Here is a 24117-nt window from a genome sequence, read left to right as displayed (position 1 = left end):
ATCATGCATATTGGTCTATCGATGTTGTCCCTTAAAACTTAAGTCTTACACTAAATGTATACATTTTTCTTTGAGACCAAAACTGAGAGTCTGGGGAACACCAAGAAAGCATGATTTTGCCTCATTTCTTCTAAAGCTTCTTGTGCCTTCAGTGGCTCCAAAACCCTTAAAAAAGAAATTTGCCTCGCTCCGCTCGGCGTACCATGTTTTGCCAATACTTTTAAATACATATATATGCAGTTGGGAATATAGAAGATTCTTTTTTGCAGAGGATGATGATTAATTCTGATTAAATGGTACATAATGACTTAATTATACATGTATTATTTATACTTTATAAACAAATAATTTAGAAATTGTATGTTTTCGAATATTATAAATGTAGTTGTGAAAATAAATAATCAGTCCCTTGCTTTAACAAATGAAAATGAAAAATCTTGCTTTAATAGTGCAGAAAATAGATAACATGTCCTCTTAGTTTACAAAAATAAATAATCGATCCAAAACAAATCCTCCTGCCCCCCCCTTTTTTTTAGAATATCAAATGGTCGTCCCGTTATCGTAGGATTTTAAAGCTTTAAGAAGCGATGATGCAGGTTTTCCATTATAGTTTCGAATTGATTTGTCACTACCATTATCCAGGTCACCGACAATGGCTTACAAAGACAGTTCATGACTTAGCCATCTGGTATTCACAGCTTTTTTGTATGGTTAAATTGTTCTTTGTATCAAGTTCACTCATGTCTCTTAACAGAGTCTGCATTGCATTCAAGCTTTCTGTTCGTATAGAAAAAATAAAAATCACAAAAATACTTAGAAAATATAACGTGTTTAAATTATATGTTGAGTTGAAAACCTCCAGACATTTTCCTACCATTATGTTGGCCTTTTTTGTACCTAAGGCATGTGAAGGAAGTCAAATAAGGAGCGCTGTGATTGGATGTAAGGGTACAAATTATGTTTTTATTTATCGAATAATGAATACTGCAGTGTGTATATGTAGAACATACATTTTGAAACTCATTAAATATTTTCTAGAGAATTATTCGAAAAGACTTTTAATATTGCATAAATTTGGTGTAAAATAACGGTGGACATGGATGCATAAACAAGCTCCGTTGGAAGTTTGTCATGATACTATTTGGGTTCATTTTTTTTTTTAACAGAGTAATAAAGTACGTACAGCACACATAACTGTTGTATCGATTTTTTTAATATAAAAGGGGTTAATTTAGATAATGTTAGTATTGTCGCCTATTGCAGAATAAATACCACCGTCTTCCCTTGCAAACCGTTGAAAGTTTAGCACACTTGCTTAAGTCTGATTTTATTATTTTTTTCATGTTTTCTCAGTATTCGTATAAGTTTAGGTTACGTCTACAAGAGCATACAGTTATTCCTGACCATAAATGACGCTTAATTAATAAAACAGTTTTAACTTTTGGATTCTTTTAAAGAGTAAAAATATTTTTTTTTAAATTTCATTCCGTATCTCCTCACTTTTTCCGTGTATTGCTTTCATTTTATATCTACTTTCACTTTATAATAAGTAGGTCAACCAATCTTGTGACTGTTATCATAATACGAATACATAAATATTTTGATATGTGTTACGCTGTCAGATAACAACGATTTTCATCAAATTTTATAAACAGAATGGAATAAAAATAAAACAATATGACTTTCATGTGTGTATATGTATGTTTTTTACATAAAATTTGTTGAGAATAAACATTAATTAGAGTCAAATGACTACTAACGGATATGGAGGATATCGAACCCCTACTTAAACCGATTCGTCAAGAGATAGTTTATAAACGAAGGTGGTGGCTCTTATTAGTCTTTGCTATAAGTGGTTTTACACAGAATGTTGTTTGGAATACTTGGGGTCCAATAGCACAGTCTGCTAAGGAAGTATTTGGATGGAGCGATGGCCAAATTGGAATGTTTCCGAATTTGGGAAATATTGCTTTTATTTTTACTGTGTTCTTGGCTAGCTACTTCATGGACGAAAAAGGTAGACACAATAATTTATATTTTCATTATTTGCAACATCTACTTGTAAGCCAGTTTAACTATGTAGTTATATTTTCTTTAATAAATGGTAAACTATGCCATTTTGAATTAGTAGAAGCACGCTATTACTTCGAGTACCTTGCCAACAAATAACTGACCTTATAAGTCGGACCATAGTTAACAGCACATTTTAACGAATACAAAATTAATATAATTATGCTTATACATAAACTGGAATAAGGTGATCCCTTACATAGCCCCAAGTGTATTTCATTTGTTTGAATTACATGTCCGTTTACTTGCTGACCTCTTGTTGAACCTTAATGGTCAAGTAATTTTGCATAACATCCCTCAGGTTATAGGTCATCTCAGACGTTATATGTGTATTGATTTCATGTCCTTTAAATATAACGTAAGCCTCCTTTAGTTTAATATGGATTGCACTCTCATATATTACGTGTACATGTATACATATGTATAGATTAAATATTACGTTAGTCTCCATTAATATGGATTGCATTCATATATTATGTGTACATGTTTATATATAGATTAAAATTTATGTAAACAATTGCTTACCTATTTATCTGATGGATATATTGATAAAAATAGAAAAAAAACTAATTATATCGTACGCAGATGTGCTAGATACATCAAATAAGCCTCATAAAACTATATCATCATTAAGCTAATTATAAATACCAGGCACTATATATAAATATTTAAGATATACATGATATATACACTCGTTTCGTCTATAAAGACTCATCAGTGACTCGAATCAAAAACGTTTAAACGGTCAAATAAAGAACGAAGTATAGGGCATCGAGCATTCGAAATTCCAAACATATGCACAGACATGGTTAGAACAGATTGAAATTTAAAATGTACGTTTTACAATGACTATTACTTTATTTGGTAATACAATGTACTGCAAAAAACTTTATATGGTAATACAATTTACTGCAAAAACAGGCAATGTAAAAAATCCATGTTCTCTTTTTGTTATGCTGTTACTGTTTGTTTAAAAATAAAGTCAATGTGTTTAGTTTAATAAAATTTAAAATAGTAGGTCTGTCTCTTTTCTATCTTTTATATATAGTCACCCCACTGAGACCGCGGTCGTTTTACATCAAAAGGTAAGAGTAATAGACGATATAACGAATAGAATCGCTAATGTAGATTAGCTAAAAAAAAATTCTCTAAAACAAAATTTTTGCGAACAAATGGTGTAAGCTATTTTATTTTACTATTCTATTTCACATTTCAGGTTTGAGAATCTCAGTGGTTATTTGTGATGCGCTAGTACTCCTGGCTGCCGGGTTGAGATGCATTACAAGCATCCCAAAGTATGCCTCAGGGTAGGAACATTTTAACCGTACCTTTGGGATTGTTTTTATTATTATTATTATTATTTTCTTCATTAGAATTAGTTCATTGTATATGAAATACAAAGTAATTAGTAAATGGAAGACATGTCATGCATGTGGAAACTAGCATTTTTGTTTTACTATCTTAGGTATTAGCAGATGTTTTATGACGGGTAGGGGGACACGTTCATATACTTTTTACCAGTCCCCCATTTCAGAGTTTTCTTATTGTCAAACTCATACAATGAGTTTTGATGGATTGAAACCTTGCAAATTTCATGGCATCATAAGATTAAATTGTGTGTATTGCTTTAATCATGTTAATCCTGAAACCGGTTGTGAAATTTACAAATGTATTTTAAAACAATTTCACTCAATCTTGTGATAGGTTACAGATTCTCATGTATAATTTGTCATTATACTAGGTTGATATATGTGTCTGCAGTACTGAATGGAATAGCTGGGACTGCGCTGTTTGCAGGTCCTTCACTGTTGGCTTCAATTTGGTTCCCGCCAAATCAGAGAGCTACAGCAACTGCTATTTCTACGTTTATGGCATACGCAGGATTTGCAGTAACATTCTCAATCGGTAAATAGTCACTTTGTTTTATAGTAATTGTGTTACTCTTAATATGTCCATTAACGAATTTGTTATGATGTCTTTATGTAGATATAACAGAGGATTAGAAAGAAATGTAAATGTTTTAGCACAACATGCTATTTTTGTAGTAACTAATATAATTATGAAATAAAGAAAATGTTAAAGAGTAGTTCCTCTTAAAAGTTGACAAATATTCTATGGAAAATTGACTTAAACTTAAATTCCTCAATAACAAAACATAAACACTGAGCACTATGATGTTTCTTCAAAGTTTTCATGTGTTTCCTTCCAGGAAAAGAGAAGCATAATCGAAATATTTATATAGACCTTAGCAAAAAAAATAGGTTGCAATTTTTAAATGACCTTAAAGGGCGAAATATCGATTCACTCCTTCTGTTCGCTATAACATCGTAATACCTCAACCAAGGGCTAAAATTGTTAAATTATTATTAAAAATTAAAAAAAATATTGCATTAACAAAATTTAAAAAATATTGCATTAACAATGTAAAATTGGAGATTTCTAGAATGTTTTTTTAGTAACATGCAATATGCTTTTTTTTTTGGCCTACAAAAAACTACACAACAGTATTGGGCCTGCTAACCGAACAAATACTTAACGTAAATGCGATCAAGATTTAACGACTCACAAATCCTTAAAAATATACAATCAATAATAAATTATATCAAATAACAGCATTTCAAGGTGACATACCATCAATCCCAAGCCAGAATATAATCAACCACAAACTTCACTGGTCTTTGAATGTGTTACCTTTACATCAACTTCAGTAGAAGGTATATCATTAATTGATCTCATGTATCATCTTTGTATATGTCAAACTTCAACCCATGTTCCTAGTCATTTTGTGATACATAGGAAGTCATATGTCTAAGAAGTGTAGAACTAGCTCTATGCTCCAACACCACAAACATTGATTTTTATTCATATGTATAATGATCTATAATTGCAGGTCCACAGCTGGTGTCGGCTCCAAAATACAAAACAGTAGAAACACGAGATATAAGGTAACATTAGGAAAAACGATCTGCTCATAAGATCTTATTATTTAATGGACGGGGATTTTTTTGTTGGTAGAATGAGATTGACGGTTGAATTAATGAACTTATATGAAAGTTTACATGAAACTGTCAGACAATCTCAAACAGATGGCCGAGTGTGCAGGGTTTATATATTCGCAGCCACGTCTGGTCAGAATGGGAAAGTCAAATTTGAAGCCTCTTGTAAAGAGATTGCCATGCACCCTGCACGTCAAAAACCCTTACAGACAAGGTCCATAGTATAGTATATACCCTCATTTTCCAGAGGCATTCCAAGTTTCCCTACTTTCAAGCTGGTGAACCGCTCTACAGAAACATATAGTTTTAATTGTTAATTTTTTATCAGCCTGAACATGCATTAAATATTTGAGACTGAACGATAAGCAATCGACTATCAATCAAGATGTTAGTAAAACTTTCGATTTGATGACTTGAATAATTCCGAACGTAGCAATTCAATATCTTCCTTGTAAGCAGCTAATATTAAGGAAAACGCGGTCACGTGAATATCGTATCAATGGGGAGTTTTTTTAATATCAGAAATGAAGGCAACAGTAGTATACCGCTGTTCGAAATTCATATATCGATAGAGAAAAAACAAATCCTGGTTACAAACTAAAACTGAGGGAAACGCATCAAATGTAAGAGAACTACGACACAACAGAAATACAACATTAAAATGTAACACACACAGAAACGAACTATTATATAAAAATGGCCATTTCCCTGACTTGGTAGAGGGCATTTCATTTTAAAAATAGTAGGTTGAATCTGGTTTTGTGGTATGCCAAACCTCACACTTTAATGGCAATGTTAATTATAACATTAAAATGACAATGTTACATGACAGGATTACAATACAAATAAATGAGAGAAAATATAGAACAGAGAAACAAATACAAATAATGGCCAACAAATGTACCAGGTTAAAAATTTAATACACCATACTAGACTAGAAAAAAGACTTCGAGAGCTTGTTGATGTAGAATGTGAATTCACATGTTTTTAGTGTTTATTTGTTTTTTATTTAATTTAAAAGATGATTAATGAAATAAAATGATTAAAACGTAATCCGTCTATCCTTTTTATCTTGCTAACTTTTATAAAAGAAAAGTATTATAAATTAAGCATAACAAAACCAGAAAACACCACTTGTATTGGAGAAAGAGACAGAATATACCGAAGGGACAATCAAAATGCACAAGTCGAAGAGAGCCCGACAAAACATTGGTAAAAAACGAAATTCGACAAATTAAAATATGACAAACAACAGTCTTCAATACACTTTATAAAAATATTGAGCAACGCACCCAACCAAAAGAAGAGGTTTAGAATGTTTTGGAAGACTGAGCAAATCGTTCTCAATATGTTTCACTCGTAATCTTGCTCGTTGTAAGGACAAATCAGGAAAAAATAGTATTATTTGGTGTCACAAACGAAGAGAAGACGGGAATCGTCAAAATAATGGAGCACAGTTGGTTTCCATATGAACTCCGATTTTTCAGTAGACCTCAAAAGATTACCATCATAGCCATGATATTGATTAAGGGGTTTGCTGACATAAATTATATGCAGGTTATTGTTATGCAAAATGTCATGAAGTAAGTCAGCAAAAATTCCTTTCTTTTGTTTTTATAGTGGACACTCTTTTAATGCTGTTAATGGAACAACCACAACTGCACCAAATATATCTCATAATCATACAGGTATGAAAGTAAAGACATAAATAAAGCTTCAATATTGTTAAAATATATATTTATTATGTTCAGCATTTAAATGATTGATAGTGATATTGATTACGAGTTACCTTGATTTCCTATGACAGTTTATTAATTTCGGAGATAATTTTAACGACCTCATTCTGACCAGACGTGATTGCGTATTTGTAACGGGCTTGGCTTTTTGCCGATGGAAGATCTAAGTGACCAAATATCTATTCCTCCTTTGGTATCTCAAATAAGACTACAGAATCAGGGCATTTGGAACCGTAATATTGAATACCAACATTCCCACTCAGATCCCGCCAAATAGTTGTTTATGGTCAACTGTCAGATTAGTGTAGAGTGTATGTGTAGTTCATTGTATCCCCCGCGAACGAGTTGTGGAGGATAGAAATCGCTCTCGTTGCCAATCTGTGCATGTCGCGTTTGGTTCAATATTTTACTTACTTTGAAGGTCATTAATATTTGTTTATATTATGTAGCCCACTAGAAGAGTATGTTTGCAAGATCTAGGCCAATAATTAATCAAAACATTGTGAAAAAGGAAAGGGGTTTGGGTCCTCATGTAATGACTCTTGTTTTCAAAACCTATTATTCATTTTATTCTCAAGTTCTAAGATTTATAGAATTGCATTTCAAATTCGCTAGTAGTACATTTAGTTTCTACCATGTACTTAAAAGATAATGTATAAATAGAATAAATCTGGTATCAAAGCATATGAATGCAGAGTTTCGTTCTATTTTAAACATATTAATTTTTTTTATAATAAACCATAAGTTGAAAATATATCTAAAACAAAAGTACATTTAAACAGACTGCCTGCTGATGTCATTATCTTCCTTTTTGTAGTGCTGTTAAATTTAGACCAATTGAAAGGCGACATCATGCGATTAATGTATTATGGTAAGTGTCAGATACAAAGAGAACGAGACAATAGATTATTATTCACACACAGACAGTTAACCTTAATAAAATCCACTGGACATCAAGTGATCACCCAATAATACAAGAGAGGAGGAATGCACTATACTATCAGTCATCAAAAGTCATGTTCCGAGGTCTCCATTTTTTTTTACCTTTACCGTTATTATTAGGAAAAATGTTCCGTGGTTTTTCATAATCTGTTGGCTTTTTAAACCGTCATGAATAAATGAAACATTGGTATTTTTTAAGTCAATACTTATACCTTCAAAGTAGTAGTAGTAGTACTACCAAGTAAGCTATATAACAACGTTAACAACGTTGCTCAATAGATATAGGAAGATGTGGTGTGAGTGCCAATGAGACAACTCTCCATACAAATAACAATTTAAAAAGTAAACCATTATAGGTTAAAGTACGGCCTTCAACACGGAGCCTTGGCTCACACCGAACAACAAGCTATAAAGGGCCCCAAAAATTTATATATGTAAAAGAGGCGTGAAAGATACCAACAACAACAAATATCAGAGGGACATTCAAATTCATAGATTGAAAATAAACTGACAACGACATGGTTAAAAATTAAAAACAAAAAACAAAAGTGCACAAGACACAATAAAAGAAAACAAAGAACTAAGCAACACGAACCCCCGTAGTGTACGCGTGGTGTTTTTTCGATTTTCTTTTGATCATAATATTAATTGCCTCGGTAGTGTCGTCTTCTGTTTTTTGTTTTTTAAGCACATCTTAAAAGATATCAAGTTAGAAATGCATTCGTATATTTAAAATACAAATGATATACCATTCTGGTTTCGTTTCAACTTTCATAAGCATTCAGAGTGTCTTTTAAAGTACCCGGATGGCTGTGAACACACTTTAGATTTAAATCACAATAAAACTTTTATCAAACAATAAAAAGTTCGATAATTCTTTTAAAATAAAGTAGATATTCATATTGTAAAGCACACGTGCCTGGTATCAGTTGATCCGACTCTCAATCTAACACACACCATTTACAAAGATGACTGGGTTTTTTATGTTTATTATGAACACATTATTATCGCATTGTTAACTACATGGTAAACAAAAATCTGTTTTGGTCAGCATAAAATTAATAAACACATAAACATGTCTTGATTGTCGCCGCTGCAGGTATCAATGCGAATGTTCCAAGCAAAATTGAATAATCTTATATAATATGACAAATGATTAAATCTCGGAGACAAAATGTAAGAAAATCATTTTCCAAGAAGTTTCAGGAATTTCTCATTGTTAAATGTCATTCAGAAAATCTGATCTCTCTCACGTGTCCGTCTACTATAATTATTGGTTTGTGTTCTGAACTGTTTGTCATTTGAAGCTGGACAAACAACAGTTAACCCATCAAATGTCAAATGAAGGGATATGTCTGGTATTTAAATGTAAAAAACAAGAAAACTTACCCCGAAACTCACAACAACAAAAAAATAACATCCTAAAGATACACATTCGGTCCTTTTCTATAGACAAGTGCCTACCTCTAGATGTCTCCGAACATGGACTGATTATGAAAGGTTGTGATAATTTATCAGAGCCCACCAAAGTTCAACAAAAAAACAGCTATACTGACGAGTTGCCAGATTGATTCTTGGTCTAAAAAAATCCAGCGTCATCAAATCACACAAAAATGACTTACACATAAAAAGACATAATACTAGTATTGATATGATTGTATAAAAGATTTTTAATATTTTGAATTATTTTGTTTTAGAATGTGGTTTAGCAGCTATAGTATTTATTGCCGTCCTTATATATTTTCCTGATAAACCTCCATCGGCACCAAGTTATACAGCATCAGTCAAAAGAGTTAATTATCTAAATGCATTTTGTAAATTATTAACGTAAGTATCAGTGATATATATTTGTGTAGGGATTGTAAATTATTAACGAAAGTATCAGGGATATATATATGTGTGTGTAGGGATTATAAGTTATCTACGTTCATATCCGTAGATATGAATATTTTAACACCCTGAAGTACCCCAGTACATCATGAGGCGTAGCCGAAGGGTGTACAGGGTACTGAAGGGTGTTAAAATATCCATATCTACGGATATGAACGTAGATAACGAATTTATCCCCGGTCTTAGTCCGAATCGGGTAAGTTTTATGGAAATTCGGGTACAAAGTGTAACGCGAAAACAACGTTTTTTTCATTATCTAAAAAAGTTTTATTGAAATTTGGAAATTTTACATATTTTTTACGGGGTGTAGGGTACTACCTTTGGTAGAACCCTACAGGTAGTCAAATATAAGACATTTTTTATACGAAGACAGAGACACTGGATTGAGTCAAATTTGGCGCTCAATGTTGTGAGCGTTACGCCATAGATGGTGTGACGTCAACGTTGGTAATTTGCATAGCTAGGTCAGTAGTCCCATTCCTTGAAAATGTGGCAGTCAAGTGATGCATTTAAAGAAATGAGTGTAAATGATCGCCATAATAGGACAAAATCGTTAATGAATTAAATATTTAATTACAAACATCATGGATAATCTATAGATTTCAATATTTCACTAGGAGCAATCATGGAACTAAGGAAAACTTGCGTGAAGTTCCCCGGGATAATGGTTAGTAACGTCCGGGGATATGGGTTAGCAACACCCAGGGGCTATGGGTTTTGTAACGACGTGCGTTAACCAATCAAAATCCTAGATATATACTAAGCCGGGGATAATGTAAATTATTAACGTAAGTATCAGGGATATATATATATATTTGTGTAGGGATAACGGATTATCTTACCTCCTATACATTTCCAGGAATATGATTGGTTAAAAGCGTCCGCGTGCAAACCGTGTATATTTGATATTAGGTTAGTAGGGAGGCGGGGCTTATCTCATACACGGTTAGTAGTGGAGTTACGTCCCTTTATATTCCTTATTAGGTAAGAAGGGGGTGGGGCTTATTTCATACAGGGTTAGTAATGGTGTTATGCCCCTTTGTAAAAACAAAACGGTACTGAGAAAAATTCTTAAAAGTTCCAACAGACGAAGAAATTGATGATTAAGATTGAACAAATTCATAAAACACATTTAAACCTTACAAGTCGTTATTGTTGGCATCTGTTTTTGTAGGCCATGATCAATGGAAGTATTTTCTTAATTAGCGCTAACAGTATTGAAGACTTGCTCATTTTGAGAATCACTAGTTTTCCCACGTCAGTAAGATAGTCGGTAAGATAAATTCGTTACATAGTGTGCTAGTGACGTAATACGGTATATATGGGGTCAGTAAATTCCATATGGGGATTCGAGCTTCGCTATATATATGGGGTCAGTAAATTCCATATGGGGATTCGCTCGAATCCCCATATGGAATTTACTGACCCCATATATACCGTATTAGGTCACTGGCACATTATGTAACTAATAATACCTGGTCCATTCACGAAAGATGGGTTTTGTCAATTAAAGTAACAGCAGAGAATAATGCGACTGTGTAATGCTATGCAGTAATGTTGTAGATGTGAAAAGTGAAATCCCATCTGCTCTAACATTGTTCGGGTTTTTTTTTTTGCACTTTATATAATAAGAGTAAATGGAAATGTGGTGCATAAGTTGATAAGACAGGAGTCAAACGATACATACAGCCCAAACTACATCTAAATATGATTGATAATTTGTCTCGGGGCGGATTTAAGATCTTAGATTATAGGCGTGGCATAATTATTATCTGAATGGTTTTTTTATGTTTTAAAAAAAATCACAACGTCCCGGCCTGAATCCATCCAAGTAAACGTTCCTATATAAACAAGGAGGTATCATCCGACATGAAATTCAAAACGACTAGTTTAAGCCAATGTAACGTAAACTGTGGCAAATGACATGTTTTGTCTCCTGAACTAAAACGGATATATTCAAATTGACATTTTGTTTACTACAGCAATGGGCCCTTGTGGTTAATCTCATTGGCTTGTGCAATACCAACGGGTGTGTACGGAGCATGGGGCGCTGTACTGGATTTAATACTCAACCCTGTAGGAATCTCTCAGGTACGTTTACATAATCTTAACAGTTTTTAAAGTTTTACAGATATCTTTTATACACATGTATGTGGCAGTCAGGCTTCTCTAGTTAGTAAATAAAACCAGAATCCATAGAACAATCTACTATATTTACTGGAAAAACTTTTGATTCGACTTTTATACACGGTATAACAAAACTGATATATTATGATAGCTCTAAATATTGTGTTTTAAAATAAGTATCTTTTTTGCAGATGGAAGCCGGTTGGATAGGGTTTTATGCCACAATAGCAGGAGGTATATCTTGTGTTTTTGTAGCAAGGTAAGATAACCTGGTACAACACAAACCAGACGGACACTGTACCCGTACACGACTATCAATTACAAATACAAATATTTTATTGGCACAAACTCAATTACAATAATTGGCAACGGCCCATACGACTAGTATACAGATAGTAATGATGCAGCAATTAAACAATACTACATAGCATATTAATAGGCACATTTCAAATAATGAAATGTGCAGTCATATATATAATATGCATAACTTAATTTAGAATAGGCTACTGACATAAGTGAAAAATTGCTGCTTTATACTAGACAACTTATCATCTTGAAAATCCGTAAAAAGAACGAGTTGATCGTCAAGATGTTTGCCTAAAAAAAGTTCTCATCATATAATTCTTTCTAGAGTAAAAGATGGTCTTTAGAAATATTGTCATGATGTTTATGGAACAAATTATGGTATCAAACAGATATGGATTCTTAAAACTTCAATCTACTCTAAAACTTTCAATCACTATCTTTACATTTACAGTAATATCAAAACTTTTCTACGCCTTGTTCTACTTTTCCACATGCTTCGAAATGAAAGATCTTAAATAAACTCTTAGATAATTCATATTTAGATATATTTACGTTTCACACGGGTAAATCAAAGCAAACATTTACGGAAAAAGAGACAATTTGTGTTCTCTATTGTTACTTTCCCATTTTTGGGGGGTGACTATTACTTCGGTCCCTTCTTTTTACTAAAATGTTGCAAACGCTTACCATGCCGATGCACCCCGTCTAGCCTTATTTGGAATTTTCTGTGACATTTTCCGTCTATTTTGGGGTGTTTGTTTCGTTTTCTTTGCCATGTACAAGAATTATGGGCATTTCAAGGCGAGATAACTCGTGTTAATTTTCTATTCTGGTTCCCAATTTGTTCTGATCGTCTGGTGACCAGTAAATAAGAAAAGATAACTCCCCTAAACAAACACCCCACCAATAGATGTCGATTTGCCGTTAGGCATATTGCGTAATTAATGTTATTAGCAATTACACGATAATTCCAGAAGCAATAGATTTTAGAAGGGATCCCCACTATGACTTTAAAAACTCTAGGTCAGCCAAATAAAGGTTAATGATCCTTGATTTAAGAAGAAATATCCGCAGCAGATATCCATTATAAATTATCTGTTGATTTTGTATAAACAAGGAGGTTATATGATACAGACCATTCTATTAAATTGTATTTGAAAAGTAACGGTGTAAAACAAAGTTGTGGAATAGAGAACTTGAAGCTGTAAAGTCTGATTTTGTCATTGAAATTTATAAAATAATTTGCTTAACTATGTATTTATTGTTTATTGTTAATTCTATATATATACTTTATTTAAGACAAATGTATCAACAAGTTTTGATTCGTTTATTCTACATTTGCCAGAGGTACAATTATGTATAGCGAGAGGGTTGAATTCACGGCTCACAAAACATGTTTCACCCTGCCGCATTTTTACGCCTGTCCCAAGTCGGGAGCTCCTTGTCTGTCTTTTTTATTCTTGTGGGTTGTTTTTAATTTTAGTTAATTCAAGGATTTGTATAGTTCATTTATGTGTTTAATTTTTGGAGTTTAGTATGACGTCGATTTTCATTAGTTCATTCACAAACATTCGAAACTCAACTAGACCCAACTCGAATTATTCAGTGCCCTCTATCTACTACTTTTCTCGAGGGTGTGATCGAAGTGATCGTAATATAACGACTGGATTATTCGGGTTAAACTAGACCTAACCATGGAAGTATTATATAATACTTCCATGATGTAATCTACACTAGTTTCACATAAGATTTGTCCACATCTATACACCTTGTTTAGTTACCTGTACATAAGATTTGTTCACACTTGTAAACTAAATGTCATTTCAATGTTCATTACGTAGAACCGAACTCAAATTTCCGAACAACTAGCAGTAAGGGAACGACCATTTGACTTTAAAAAAAAAAGGGGGAATGGATTTTCCCACAATTTCAATTTTGATTAAAACAAATCGGGTCATACAGATGATTAGTCTGAATCCAAAGTTCCCCCATACATTATAGTGTTAAATATTGAATTGGTACCATCGAAAAAAATTGAATATTAACTTTCGCGCGAGAAAAAAATCGGACTGCGAGTACCCCCCCTTTTTTTTTAAAGTAAAGTGGTTGCTCCTTTAAGAAAGTCATTCTGGATTATTACATTTCTATCTTTTCTGTTTGTTTCAAATAGTATTGCTTCTACAAGTTTTGTTTTTTTTTGGCAAAAGGAGAGGGTGATATTTTTTTTTTTATCTAAAATTGTATTTTAACGGATCTGAGATTCTACACAAACAAACAATTAACCCCACCCTTTTTCAGTAATGCATTTATGAGTGAATCGTTGTTTGAGTAAAGACCAGTGGCAAATATTTCTGTCAGTGCGTACGTCCAGTCGATTCGGGAAGACCTTTTCTAATGAATTATGTGTTCGGCAATGATGATGGATGAGTCTTGATAATGGGTTAATAAGGCTATGTAAAGTGTTTTATAACAAATAAATATATCAAGTTTAGACAAATATTTCTGTAAAGAACTTTATTAATAAGTGTTATAAGTATCAATTTTATATAAAAAAAAAACGTTTCTTTTTTACATATAAATGGAAAAATTACAGTTCGGAATGTCTAGTTTTGTGTACACTGAACCTACACAAGGCCTACATTGACTATCGACTGCATGTAGACAAAACATGATTTAAACTACATGTAACGTAAACATTGAATTTTATCAATGGGAACGTAATTATGTTTAGTTTATGTGTGAGTTACACTAACACAACACCGAGTTTGGGTCAATGTGAACACGGCCTAATTCAACAGTGATAAACACAGAGTAGGATTTTTTCTTATTTCGCAAGTTTAATAGAGAGAATCCCAGTGGCGGATCCAGGAATTTTCATAAGTGGGGGCCCACTGACTGACCTTAGAGGGGTCCCGCTCCAGTCACGCTTCAGTGATTCCCTATATAAGCAACCAATTTTTTTCCCAACATGGGGGGGGGGGGCTGCCCACTATAAATCCGCCTCTGAATTTATAGGCATATTATACCAAATATACACGGAACAGAAATTTAATACATTTTATGAACGGAGAACCAGTAATGAACGCAAATAAACAGAAATCCTGACACAAAATTGTTGTGATTTAGGAAAGATTGTAACCCTCCTGTGGGTTTATTGGTCAAGTATTTCCAACAACCGCTGTCAGTAAGCAAATACAAGGAAATAATTCAAAACAGAAACAAAATATCTAATAGCGCAAAACATTTGTCAATAAGGAATGTCATGACATCCGAAAGTCAGGTGCTCGTTTAGTTCACTCCTTTTTTATTGTTTGTTTAATCAATTTTTTTAAATATTCGTTCATATTTCAACGTTTCTAAATTTATTTTCACTTAATAAAATACGTTTTTTTATGTATAACCCTCTGTATATTCTTATGTGTAGAAATAAGAATGCCCTTATACAAAAGAATAGAAAACAACAAATGTAAATAAGTATGGTTATATCGCCAGAATAAGAGTTATACAAGAAAGAAAAAAAATGAAATATGAAAAGAATATTTTCAAATAAAACTTAACCAAAATAAAATGAAAAAAAAAGGGGGCACTCAATAAGAGCCTGTGTGTGAAATACTTTATTTTCAATATAATACTTCCATGATAAGATAAAATAGCAACATATGGTATTAATTTGGGATACAGCACTGGGAAGGATTTGTCGTGGCCCCATGGGACGCTTATATACTATGTAAATATTGACACATTTGTGTTTATATGGCAGTTAAGATCATGGAAGTACAAAATGTATTATATAATACATCCATATTTAGATCGATTATTATGGAGCTTTTCTTAAAAACGATTTCCGATGTATTTTGTCATTTTCATTCATTGTTTATGTTTTGAATAACATTAAAATTTCACGTTGGCATCTATATTCTTTTTCAATTTGATTTTTCAGATTATGTAAACATTTTTTTTCATCAATACAATCATTGTGTATTCAATTAATTGATAACAAATTAATGCTATTGTTACTTGAAACTAAATAAGTTTATTAAGACAAAGCCTTTTTTAGAAAAAAAAATCCTTTTTCTGTACTTTTCTCAAAGATGTCGACAGAACCACACTACTTAACTTTGATGTTACTTTAAAGACATCTTTGGTATAACAGAAATTAACGTATTGCTTAAAACCTAACTAGATATTTCAAATAATGGATGTCAAAAAACATAAAATGAAGAATTCAACTTATAACACCAACCACAATTCGTCTTTGAATACGGTCAATCCTAGTTGTCTGAATATACGTTGTATAACAAAAAAATATGAAGTTCCACTTTTAAAAGCATAGGGACACCAGTAAACATTATTTTAAAATGATATTTTTTATACCATTTGATAGGAAAACGTTTTGCCAATATTGTATAACGTATTAATTTAATTTACAATAAAAAATGAATTAAATATGATTTTTTTAGTAGACATGTATACCTCGTATTTGCTATATATTCAACCAGAAGATGACCTAACGTTCAACACGATGAGGACACCAGTAAATTTCAAGATAAAGTGAATTTTATTACACCATTTTAAAGCTAGAAAAATGGTGCAATCTTTATAATTTGTTAATTTTATATGATATCTATAGTATAGGCAAAGTATTCGTTTATTTAACTAGTGGTCATAATTCCCCGTAGACAATAACGTTAAAAACAATTCAATGATAACTGCTCTCTGTGGGATAGTTGATAAGGCCATCCAGCTGAGCTGTCCGCAATTCTTGTGTATGCTTGATTGTCGTTTCTAACTCTACTTTATAAATTATTTCATCACGGTAAGACTACTGTCGCATTAATTATAATTTGTTACGTGTAATTCAGCAGATATATATTATTTCGACATCTTTACATAAATAGTATGATACCTTGACTAAAATTATGATTGTTTTCCTTTTCTTTCAGGTTTTCCGATATATTTATGAAACATATGAAGTTATTTCTGATGTGTTTATTTTTGTGCGGAGGAGGTGCAATTGTATGGTTTACTCTTATATGTACCAAAGTTTTACCGTTTTCTACAGGTAAGATATAAACAGAGAAAGCTGGTTTTTGTACCGGTTTTTTTCTAGTTTTCCAGTTGGGCAAAACAAATGCAAAGAGTAAAAAGAAAACAATCTGAACTGTTGCTAGAAATCTCAATCAATAGCAAATTATAGAATTATTCATTAGATTCAACGACACAGAGATTCGTGACTCAAAGAAGTTACAAACAGACAAACTAATAATTTGGTCTATACACTTGTTATGGTCTTTAGTATTTGCTTTTTATGACCCATTTTCGATCTGAATCTTACATCTTTTACCATTTTATTTTCTTAATTTTCAGTTCAGTTATACTCCTCCAGTATTTTAGCAGGAATGTTTGTGAATGGTGGAATAGCGTTATTTTATGAACTTTGTGCTGAAACGTCATACCCGGTTGCAGAAGGTGTAACTGGAGCTTTTCTAACTATTTTAAACAGCACTAGTGGTACTGTATTACTGTTTGTTCTACAGATACCTGGAATAGGTAAGGAAACAAGCAAATAAATTTTAAAAAAGTTGCCATGTTAATCAACTTGCTTTACCTATGCCATAATGTACGTATGGTTGCATGCAGATTGAGTTACTATGAGTGGACGCAATATATGTATACAAACGTCTAAATGTCATGTGTAACAACTCTACGAATGATTGACAATATATATGTATATCGAAAAATCAAGGCTAACACCAAAATCTACTGTAACATATACTTCGATTCGAATTTAGCCGAACAATTTAATTTCTGCCTCCCTCAACGAAATTAAAAGCCATGCATTTGTGATCATTTTTGACATATTAACAACTCTGCATACACTGTGACCACAGGCACTCGTCTCAGAAAAATATATTCTATATACCTTTATTTTTCGGTAGACGAAATAATTACGATTGACATATTACTCAATTTATTTCACTTGACTGGGCAGAGTTTATCCAGTTCGCTCATAATAAATAGGCGAGTGATATGAGAGCCAAATTTACATTTTTAATGCACCTACCTAACACACGGCTAAATTATATATCACTGGAAAGCTAAGAATGTGTACTTTCTAAATATCCCGGTCGTCAAAAAGAAATTATGGTGCATTTTTTTTTTAAATTGAGGTCAAAGGTCATGGGTGCAATTTCAATTCACGGATATTTCCAGTAGAAAAATCGAGTCAAAACAAATGCAAAAACGAAATATTTTTATAGGAATGCTGTATTACTATTGGGAAAATATATTTCTATCATAGTATTAATTAATTTTGGTTGGTTTTAACGGTAACGCATGTTACGTAACGTTTCCTCTCGGAGTCTTTGAAAATCAACCATTAAGTCACACACATGTATATGTAGTCGCCCTAGCATTATCTAAATCGTATAATACCTCCATATCATTTGATTGCACGTATTTACAAACATATATCTGCAAATTTGATATAAATAATCCGAAACAAAATATTTGAAGCATATACCATATGACGTATTTTTAATTGTTCAGAAAAGTCCCACGATGAGCTGTACATTAAAATTGAGGAAGCTTATGGTCTCCTGTTAGTTTGAAAGCCTGCCAACCGCTTCAAGATCAGACAACCATAGGGCAGATTTTTTTTTATTATTGTAGTGCAATACTTTGAGTCTGGATCATACCGCAATTTCATTTACATCACTAAATCAGATATGATAAGAGTACTAATTAACATTACTAAAATGAGTAAAGTGCTACTAGTATATTTATATCAACAAATTGACAATTTTGATATAAAACATCACAAGGAAAATATGATCACTCATTGTACGTCAAACTGTGTTTGATTTTTACTTTAGTCGGCCGCCGTGTATCTTGAGATATTCAATTAATCAAACAACACTTGACAAAGTAGTTTGTACTTTTTTAAATTACGCTAGTGATGACGTTCGGCTACTTTGGCACTAAGTATTACTTTTTTATATCTTGTTTCACCGCTTCAAACGGAAGACAAGGTTATCCTAATATTGAACCTTTTATTTGGCTTTCTTGTGTTAAAATCCCGTTAGCGTATAACCTAAATGATCGAAACGTCGGACCAATGGGATGTTGGACCATTTAGGTGTCGGAATATTGCGATATCGGAATATTATAGCTTCATTTTAACTTGTAATCTCATCATTCTTATTATTCAACATATCCATACAAAGACAACTTCCTTGGCATAGGCATATATCAGTACAGCAGAGGTTTTGCTCAAAGCGGACACAAGATCTACTATATACAGATTGAATTAAAAATTGGGAATGGACATGAGAGATTTGTCAAAGAGACAACAACCCGTTCAAAAAGCAGGCAACGACTGAAGACCACTAATGGGTCATCAATGCAGCAATAAACTCCCAAACCCGGAGGCGTTCTTCAGCTGGCCCCTAAACAAAAATGTACTAGTTTGAAATGATTATGGACGTCATACTAAGCTTCGAAATATACTCAAGAATTTAAAATAAAAAAATCATACAAAACTAAGAAAGGCCAGAGGCTCCTGACTTGGGACAGGCGCAAAATTGCGGCGGGGTTTAACATGTTTTTGGAAATCTCAACTCTCCCCTATACCTCAACCAATACGTAAACAGATCAAACTTGCAGAAAGTTGGATGACATCATACCGGACCGATGTTGCCTTTTAGCCAACCAAAGTCATACGGAGAATTTTTATTGTTTCTGTTTCCATTGCCTTGGATAAAATTTTGACTCCCAGAAGAAAAATAATGCCATGTAGAATGTATGTCCAATTTTCAATTTTTCTTATCTCCCGATCAGTCAAACTTGTTAATAATTATCAAAGGTGTGTCCATAAATACGGTGCATTTGTAATAATAAACCTAAATGAAAAAGAGATAAAAAAAAATATTTATAGATAGTATACATTCTACTTAAGCCATACATCTAAGAACTTTGTCAATAGGAATATCGTACGCTTTATTAACTGCCTGAGATGCACCATCATCCAAAAGACAATACAGAAATGTTTTTAAAGCAGGTGGCATAATTTCAATTGAATAATCCAGTGAAATGTTTTTAGATAATGGATATTCATCTGATTGGATTACAACTTTACCATATATCTGCTTCCGTAAAATACTAGTAGCTGCATAAAGTCCTTGCAACCAGTTTCGCAGTCACTGCTCAGATCTTTAAATTAGATAGACCGTATATCACAGCCATTTTAAACGGGTAATTTTCCGTCATTACGTCATAAGACAAAATTATAGAGCTACTGTATACAATATTGGATGTACCTTGGCCTTGTTAAGGCTGTCTCACGTATCATAAATTGACCATATATTTTTGGTTTTTGTTGAAGCTGATAATATGTTGTGTAGTTTTCTCGGCGGCGATCCTCGGGCAGAAATTAAGCCCGGTTAACTGATCAAGTAAAGTTGTTAACCAGAATACTTCCTTGTGTACAGGCACGTAATCTTTAATCGTCGAAATGTTAGTAAAAGCTGTTTTATGTTCAGAATTAAATAGCTCTTTACTTTCTGATTGCATATTTTGTAGCAAATATTTAGCGATGCAAGCTCGATGGTATAAAGATTTAATAGTAAAATTATCATGAGTTATTTTGTAAATTAGATTATTGTAGGAGATATACGAAGTAACACCCAATACAGCTTGAGTTTGCTCCTCAGAGGATACCTGATGAAATTTTTGTAACTTGCTTATAGGCTTTATACATTGGCAAAATATACAAACCAAGACAAATCAGAATGAGTTGTAGATCTACTGCCCTCGTTGATATATGAGAAGAGACTGGTCGGTAGAATTGGTACATGTAGTACGTACAAGTCTTTGTACAGACAAAACAGAAGATGATAGGTTGTGCTTACTTTCGAAATATTTATAGCAACTCTTATGATATTTTGTATTTTTAAATGGGATGTTTTCATTTTTTTTCATATTCATCGACCAGTCTTCTGTAAACTTCATCTTTTCGTTTTCCCACTGCGGCAATACAACTGTATCTTCATTTAAGTGTTTAACTACATAGTTTCTATGTAGTAAATACATGACAGACTATGCATCTGTGTCAATCAATGGATAGTTTTTGCTTTTTAGCATAGAAAGGGTTTCATTGTGAACTGGACTATGAAAATTTGACACGACTCGGAAGATTTTCTACAATTTTCCGATACGATTCCTTTTTTAGAAAGGGGTGAATTCTACAGAACTCAAAAACTATGTTTTACTTTGATTTGATCTTAATTTCGGAAGATTTTTTATCTATTTAAGCTACACTGAAGTTAAAGATAGAATAGAACCGTTTACATATGATTTATCGTACTCTAATAGCACTATTAAGTACACGGAAATCGACTAATATATCTGTAAAAAAACGATAACGAAATAGATAAGGGATTCCGGAAACTATAGTGATTTTACCCAACATCATAAAATTACAGAAATTCGTGATTTTAAGAAATGTTGAGATAAAGTCTTGATCTTGAATGAAAAAACGATAACTGATGAGTAAGTTGGTGTGTTCTAAAACGGATAGAGTGCAAAAGCATTTAATAAAAATTTAATTGTAGATTCGAAAAGGTCACTGAGGATTATGAAAATTTTCGTACAAAATGTCAAATATTTAGAAGGAATGCAAAAGCATGCGAACTTACAGTTGTAAATATTGTTTTTCATTATTTTAAGAATCTAATTCACTTAATTATTCTGTCTAAAAGAAGAGATACGTCTAATTTCCTTTGCTTGAAAAACATGTCGTATTTTATAATTTTCAACTAATTTCTGAAATAAACGTCAATTTTACAAAAACTGCACCGTACGATTTTGTGACGACCGGGCAAAAATCAAAGTTAAATCATTATTCTTTCATTTAAAAAAGAAATTAGCCGTGTGTTAGGTGGGTGCATTAAAGTCCTTAACTAGACGTCTTTTTCAAATATTACACTCGCCTAAAACCAGTCCATCTATAGATAGGTGTTTTAGGATACATTCATCAATGCATTAACCAGTCATTCTTTTGGAAATTTCTTTGAGGTCACTGATAGGTGATTAGAAATCAGTAATAACTGTTACGGCAATCATCGTAATCACACACATTTTCAAATCGACTGTCCTCATGCAAATTAAAACGTAAGCTCCGCCCGATCAGTTGAAATAACATTGGTAATACTTGGGTAGATCTGCTACGGATGATTCCGACAACAAAAGTAGGCGTGTTATACACCATTGTGAAGATAAATCAATTTACGACATAACAAGTTTTAGCGGGTTGACAGCCGAGAAATCGCAATATAACGGAATTTCGCCACCGGCTGACATTTTTCTAAATCGCGAGTTGAGTACCTTGTGTTATATAAAGGTATATAGGGGGAAAAAATCTGAGACGAGTGCCTTTGACGTTGACAACCATATATAACACTCGGCCAACTAGACTATATTTTTTATGGTTTCCGTTAGTCAAGTGATGTTTTCTTTCGTCGGCTTTACCTCGTAAAGGTTTATAATGCAGTGCACATGATGTTGATGAAATATATTACATGAGTATATATAAAAACTTTACTTTTTCTTATCAAAAGAATACATATGACAATGTTATAGGAAGTCTCTTTGTTACAAGGAAAAATCAAAATAGGAAAACATAAGACCGAGATACAAACAATACGTACTACCATGACAACAATTGGTAGATACAAGCACATTTCAATACAAAGCTAGAGTGGCATACGGTGATAAAGATAAGATCTTTTCTTAATGGACACAAAAAGGACATACGCTTGTGCAATTGTTTTATTGACTTCTTAAAAAAAGATACGTTGTATTCAAGCTGTCTATTCTTTCATCAATAAAAATATAACTTATCAAAATCGATCCCTTTTTAATACAAATGTTCATAAAATTATTCTTCTTACATGTGTTTGACTTCTTCCTGAACATGTGATGTTCATAGTTCACCTTGTTTGTATTTCAGGGACATCCTGGGTCAATTGGGCAGTCGTAGGAAGTATAGGTGCTGGACTTATCTGTTTAATAATCTTCCCCGAGAGATACGGAAGAACAGATTTGGATATAGCCATTCGGAACTACACTGATATGGTTATAGATGTACCAGATCTAACTGTTGATAATCCTACTACAAACCAAGCTGATGTTGGTCATAGTGAATGAACTCTCTTTTCATCTGTCGTTTATATCGATTTTACTCTTTCATAATTGCCAAGAATGTAACAATATTGCCAACCGATTATGTCTGTCCTGTAATACAATTAAAAATAAGAAACATTTTATTTTGTATTGCAGGAAACACTTATAAACCATCAGACAACCTTGCATTGAAAAATGACCAAGGAAAATGCAAAAATGATATATATTATGTTCCCATCAACTCAATAATTGGATATGAAAGCCTGTGTTCCTTTATAACACATAGTACTCTGGGAAGGGGAAGTCGTGATTGCATTTTAAACTTTATTGTTAAATATTATTGTAAGTTTGTTTATTTATGAAATGTATGCGTTCTTTTTTTATTATTTTAAACAATAAACACATATAAAAAAGAAGATGTGGTATGATTGCCCGGCAATGAGACAACTATCCACAAAAGACCAAAATGACACAGACGTTAACAACTATAGGTCACCGTACATGTTCAGTTATTAATTAATACTGCGCATCTGGTTCAAGAAAATTGGTACCGTTAATTTTATTATGTATAGTTAAATTTCAGTAACTGCAGCTTCATTATCAGCGCATCAATTTTGTCTGGTTTAGGATTTCTTTAGCGTCTACAAAATACTGACCTGAGTTTTGAACTCGGAATTATTTGTGAGAATGCAATGGGAGAGCACATTTAACTACTACACCACTACCAATTTTACATGTACAATACCAGCAAGTACAATATACTGTGGATTCATTAATATTCGTTGGATACCAATTTTCGTGGATTTCGTGGGTCAAGGTAAACCACGAAATTAAATGTTCAACGAATGACAAATTTTCTATAGGCTTGT

At 32.6% G+C, this 24117-nt stretch overlaps 1 protein-coding gene across 1 annotated transcript; it reads left to right on the top strand.

Moving 5' to 3' along the window:
• Positions 1-1521: 1521 nt before the first annotated feature.
• Positions 1522-23623, top strand: LOC139522130 (solute carrier family 49 member 4-like). Its single transcript, XM_071315810.1, has 12 exons — positions 1522-2017; positions 3287-3377; positions 3812-3975; positions 4961-5015; positions 6687-6754; positions 7620-7673; positions 9442-9571; positions 11617-11725; positions 11953-12020; positions 17011-17129; positions 17435-17617; positions 23076-23623. Exons 1-12 carry the CDS (start codon positions 1765-1767, stop codon positions 23270-23272), a joined length of 1491 nt encoding a protein of 496 aa, XP_071171911.1. The 5' UTR covers positions 1522-1764; the 3' UTR covers positions 23273-23623.
• The last annotated feature ends 494 nt before the right edge of the window (positions 23624-24117 follow it).

This window comes from Mytilus edulis, chromosome 1, assembly GCF_963676685.1.
Source record: "Mytilus edulis chromosome 1, xbMytEdul2.2, whole genome shotgun sequence".
NCBI lineage: Eukaryota > Metazoa > Mollusca > Bivalvia > Mytilida > Mytilidae > Mytilus > Mytilus edulis.
This window is presented reverse-complemented; position numbering and strand designations above follow the sequence as displayed.

Bases quoted from the DNA above. Each gene is read 5' to 3' on its own strand.
- LOC139522130 (XM_071315810.1), top strand. From the start codon at position 1,765: ATGGAGGATATCGAACCCCTACTTAAACCGATTCGTCAAGAGATAGTT. The intron at 2,018-3,286 runs GTAGACACAATA...TTCACATTTCAG, and splicing joins CTACTTCATGGACGAAAAAG to GTTTGAGAATCTCAGTGGTT. The intron at 3,976-4,960 runs GTAAATAGTCAC...CTATAATTGCAG, and splicing joins TGCAGTAACATTCTCAATCG to GTCCACAGCTGGTGTCGGCT.